Source organism: Chrysochloris asiatica, unplaced genomic scaffold (assembly GCF_000296735.1).
Source record: "Chrysochloris asiatica unplaced genomic scaffold, ChrAsi1.0 scaffold00116, whole genome shotgun sequence".
In the NCBI taxonomy this organism is placed as follows: domain Eukaryota; kingdom Metazoa; phylum Chordata; class Mammalia; order Afrosoricida; family Chrysochloridae; genus Chrysochloris; species Chrysochloris asiatica.
The window spans coordinates 6,209,586-6,214,936 of record NW_006408634.1 but is presented as its reverse complement, the minus strand read 5'-3'; the positions used below and the strand labels follow the sequence as shown (position 1 = coordinate 6,214,936).

At 49.1% G+C, this 5,351-nt stretch overlaps 1 protein-coding gene and 1 pseudogene across 1 annotated transcript in view; one reads left to right on the top strand and one right to left on the bottom strand.

The window, feature by feature from the left end:
- The first annotated feature begins 1,129 nt into the window (after window positions 1-1,129).
- ZNF473 (zinc finger protein 473) overlaps window positions 1,130-5,351 on the top strand; it is a 10,575-nt gene continuing 6,353 nt past the window's right edge. The window contains exons 1-2 of the mRNA XM_006868388.1: window positions 1,130-1,256; window positions 4,165-4,254. Of these exons, the coding sequence (XP_006868450.1) occupies window positions 1,157-1,256; window positions 4,165-4,254 (190 nt within the window). The 5' untranslated portion in view covers window positions 1,130-1,156. The remainder of the gene's footprint in view (window positions 1,257-4,164; window positions 4,255-5,351) is intronic.
- Window positions 2,703-3,800, bottom strand: LOC102831637 (annotated as a pseudogene).

Here is a 5,351-nt window from a genome sequence, read left to right as displayed (position 1 = left end):
GGGATCTGATTCTTGATATTTTCCTCTTGCTCAGTTTGGGATGAAATTTGTTTTCCTGAGCTGTTGGTGGTTGTGCTGTCGAGTCGATTTTGACTTACAGAGTAGAACCGTTCCATAGGATTTTCTAGACTGTAATCTTTGCAGGAACAGGTTGTCAGCCTTTCTCACATGGAATGGAGCTGCTGGTGGGTTCAAACTGCTAACCTTTTGGTTAGCAAGCAGCCACTTAGCCATTGTGTCCCCAGAGCGTCATCTTCGGATGAAGTTCGTTGTCTTGAACTAGGGTAACGTTTCTGACTCCACAGAACTCCACTGTTGGTTGGTGGGCCTGTGTAGTGCCCACTGATGCCCAGCAGCTTGCTTTCTGAGTGTCTTTTCCTCCTTGCACTTTGGTCTGAATAATTGTCTCCTCTTTTGGCCTTTCTTGCTCACTTCTTAAGGAGCCTTGGTGGTGCAGCAGGCTAAGTTTTGGGAGGCTAACCACGTGGTCAGAGTCCTGGTGTGGCGCTGGGGGTTAATGCGCTGGACTGTAAAGTCAGTTTGAACTGCAGTGTTAGTGGTTCAAGCTCACCAACTGCTCTTCGGAAATCCTATACAGAGTTGCTATAGGTCAGAACTGACTGGACGCCGTGTAATAGCAACCACATGTTGAGCAGTTCAAACCCACCAACTGCTCTTTAGGAGAAAGATGAGCTTTCTGTTTTTATGAAGATTTACAGTCTTGGGAAATCCTAAGAGGTAGTTTTAATCTGTTATTTAGGGTCGCTGTTAGTTAAAATGAACTTGATGGTAATAGGGCTTTTATTTGTCTGACTCCGTTTTTAGTCTGCCCCCAGCAGTTTCGCAGTAAGGAGTTCTGTCCTCGGGGAAGCCCTGGTGGGTCCATTTTGAGAATTCTAAGGGCTGGACTGCTGTGGAGAGTCCCTGGGTGACTGTTGAGTCCACTCAGAGACACCTCACAAGTTGGGCCTGGTGGTCCCTCTTGCCTTTGAGAAGCCTGCGGACACAGCTCTACTCTGACCCACATGGAGTCGCCAGGAGTCACAAGTGATTGGACAGCACCTGTTGGGTGCTTGTCTTTCTCCCCCATCCCCAGGCCCTGAGTGACTGATAGTGTGTTGCTTCTCAGGAATTGGTGACCCTCAAGGACGTGGCCATGGACTTCACCTTGGAAGATTGGGAACAGCTGGTGCTGGACGAAAGGGACCTGTTCTGGGACACAGCACTGGACAATTACCAGAACCTCTTCCTGCTGAGTGAGCATCTGCCCTGACCCAAGTTCAGTCCTGGCCTTGTTTGTCCTTGTCACCTGCCACAGACTGCATGAATGTCCTGAGCTGCTCAGAATCAGCCCAGGGATTCTGCTCCTTGGGGCATTTACAGTGTGTGGAGATGGTGGTGTTTGTCCCCACTTAGCTACTGGTGTCTATGCCAACTTCTACAATGCATAGGACAAGCCCCACCACAAAGACCCATCTGGCCTCCAACATCCATAGTGCCACAGTTGGGAACCCTTATCTGTCAGCCTCCCCCTTTCTCAGCTTCATCTCCAACTCTTCCTCCTCATAACTGGAGAGTAAGTCCTCCAGCCGATACTTTAGGATCTTTGCAATTCCTCTTCCCTCTGCCTAGAAGGCTCTCTTCCTTCCTTGTCTCAGGCTTCCCTTGCTTCACACTGTAAGCTGTGGCCGTGTTAGTGCTCCATAGCTGCCTTTCCTGCTGGCCATGCTCCCTCTCTCCTCCATGCTCTAAGCACTTGTTTCACTACCTGTTTTCCTCTGCTACAATGCAAACTTTGTGAGTACAAACAGTACCTGCTGTTTAACAGTGACTGAGCCACAGAAGCGACTTTGACCAGAGTCAGGCCCTGGGCACTTAGAACTGCTCGCTCAATCCTCCAGTAACTTCACAGGGAAGCTTGATTGCACCTGTTCTGTGAATCAGGGAACTGAGGTCCAGAGAGGGACATTCACCTTTCTCATTGTGTGTGGTTCACTAAGCAGACTCACAGGTCCTTGAACCAGGATTAAGTTTGATTTGGTTCTCCATCTGCAGGGTTCGGCACTCAGGAGTCATTCGGGAAGTATTGGTGTAACTCAGAGGTGGGCAGACAGCAGCCTGCAGGCTCATTCTTGTCAGTAAAGCTTTGTTGGAACATGGCCCTTTGCGTACATCTTCCTGTGGCTGCTTTCGTACTGCTACAATGGCAAGACTGAGTAGTTGCCACAGAGATGGCAGAACCTCAAGTATTTGTAGTCCAGCGCAAATTTGCTGACCCCTCATCTAAACAATCGATTTATACTTCTCTCTCTCTATGTTGTGTGCTCCTACCTGCTCCTCCAAGCTCATCTCAGAGACTGTCTTCTGGAAGTCATTGTAGCCTGAAAGCAGGTAGTTGCTCTCCCAGCCCATGTGTCTGCCTCTGTCACAGCCCTGATCCTTTTTTCATTGTTCTTGTATGAATTCTAATTAAGGAGACATTACATTCAGAATTGTAGCACTCAGTGATAATTTTCGGAAGCCTGAAACAATGTCTTTGTCTGTCACTTAAAAGGTACATGGGGTGCAGTTATTTGCTTGAATGTTTTCTTAAATAAGAAATGGTTGTAGACACAACCATTCAACGTTTTCCTAGTCATGACCCCATTACAGGTACTGATGGCCAAATTTTCTTGGCCACCCACTGGCATTACAAGTGAGCCTTAGGGTGAATTGGAAAAGGATGGGTTAAATGAGGAGACAGGCCATTCCTTGGTAAAAGTTGGTCGTTTTCTTTCCCAATATATCATTTTGTTGAGAACTTCCATTTTTATCCTGTGTTCCTCATCTGCCAGCTCTCTGTTGGATTTGGACCATGCGGACCTCATCTGTTTGTATCCGCTGCCTTGGTGACATGGACATTGGTAGATGGTATTCTTCCTTGTGCGTCTTTTAAAAGCAACTTCCTGAGAGGTTTTACTCCTGTGGTTCTTATTGGCAGTTCAACACGAGGGTTCTGGTCGAGAGGTGTGGGAGATGGATGAACTCTTTCTCATCACACAGTTTTCAATTTGAAACAAGGCATGATTCTTGGGCTGTAGCATCTGGGTGTATTCAGGCTCCTCTTCCAGCTGTTAGGGCCCCATGTTAGCCATCGTCTCCTTCCTTAGGATGTGCGTACTCAGAAGTGAGTTGATACTTTGCTTCACGTTCCCTCTCCCTTTCATGGGCCATTATTATTTGGTGTTTTCCCAGCACTTGTTCAGTTATTTGAAATCCCGCAGTGAAACGCTTGGCTGAGAGTTTTCCTTGAAGGCGAGTGCTTGCCGGCTATGTTGCTGTGAGTGCAGTAGTCTGCACATCCCTTTGTTACATTCAAGTACTTCTCTGTGCTTTTCCCACTAAAGCAAGCCAGATGCTCTTTTCCAGTTCTTAGAAGTATTTGACAGCTTTTATCCTTCTGCTGTTTCACACTTTACACTATCTTTCTCCTGGCCATTAGCAGTCCTATAGTGGTGATAGGGATTGGGGATGGGGACAGTGAGGCTCAGGGTGTGGCAGCCGTGTGCTGAGGCTGCAAAGCCCCAGACTGCCACCCCTCATGGGCCTTCACCCACCTGCGGATCTGTCAGTAGGCTGGGGCCTCGGATACATTTTGATTGTAACTTTCTTTCAAACCATTCCTGTCTCCCCCACTAGCCTGGGGGGTTCTTACAGTTGAGAAGAATTCCCTCCCCTGCCTAGACTGGGCTAGGTTTTGTCACTAGCTTGGACTCTGGGTCCGCAGCATCTTCCCTCACAGACCTGGCTCCCAGAGGCATCCTGGTGGTGTTTGATCCCTGCTGAGTGAGTGAGTGAGTGAATCGTGAATGGATGAAGCAGTACAAGGAGTTTCATTTGTGGATCACTTTCACGATCTTTTCATTTTGTTTTCCCATGAACTCTGTGAAACCCCCTCCTATATGCATCTCGTCCTTCACAAGCCATCTCAGGTCACCCTGGATTGTCACTACATAGGGCACTGTCTTCAAGGCAGGGCTGGGCTGCCTGACCACCTGGCACAGGATCTGGCTCCCAGGAGGGACATAAAGACCAGTAATCCCACAGGACAGCTGGAAGTCTCTCCCTGGACATCAGGCAAACCCACCAGTCTTGGTAGATGACTCTACCATTCTCTCCATGCAGATCCCACCAGATCCAACGTGACCTCCCACCCTGGTGACGGGGAAGAGCTGGAGGCGCTGGGAAATGAAAGTCCCAAAGCGATGGACCCTGGTGAGTGGGGTGACCTGTCTTCAGTGGAGGGTGGTGGGTAGGAATCCCCTTGTCCTAACTCTCCACCCAGACATCTTGACACCCACTGTGGGCTTCCTTGTGCCAGTGACTGGCTTCTAGTCCCTCGTCCTGGGTGGGATGGGAACACATGAGCAGGCCTCCTACTCTGACCTGCCCCGCATGTCTGTTCCTCAACATTCAGCACAGGCCTGTCTTGGCACATTTCATTCCGTCTCTTCCTACCACAAGAATGAGGGACCTTCCATTGTTAGGTTCTGTCCTTTCCATTGCCTGCCTGTGTACCCCAAGCACCGTGACCCCTTTTGTACAGACCTAGGAGCTCTGGTGGTGCCGTGATTAAAGCACTCTGGTGCTAACCAAAAGGTCAGTGAGTCTAACCCATCAGCTGCTCCATGGAGAGAGATGTGGTAGTCTGCTTCTGAAAGGATTTACAGGATCAGAAACCCTATGTACAGGTCTGCTCTGTCCTATATATAGTGTCACTGTGAGTTGGAATTAACTCAGCAACAATGGGTTTGGTGGGGTTTTGGCTGTACAGACCCAGCCCTCCTTCCTGGCCCCACAGGGCACAGCAGATGGCTATATTTATGAGTAATTCAAGCTCAGGCATAAACACCACCAAGTGTGCTGGCTGCCATTGCCTAGCCGAGCATTCCTTTAGGTGGGTTGAGTTACGCAGTGAGGATTCCTGGGTGTCCCCTCTGGTCATGACCTCCCCATTTCTGAAGAAGCAGAGGTAGAGGACGGCTAACTCTTCTTGTCATAGGACCATTGATCTGAGGAGGGGCCCAGAACCAGAGAACATAGGCATGGTGCCAGCTGCCAGTCCACCTAGTCAGCCATTGTTGGTTGGCTCAACTCTCATGAATCCTCTGCAGCCTCCTCTTCACACCAGTGTTTCTTTGTAGTCTCCTAATCCAGGCACACACTCCCGCCACCCCTTGTTAGGATTTCTATCAGCTTAACATAAGTGATGGGCCGAAGTTGACGTAACCAGTAACCAGTTTACAGTTAACATAAGTGATGGGCCCAAGTTGATGTAACCAGTAACCAGTTTACAGTTAACATAAGTGATG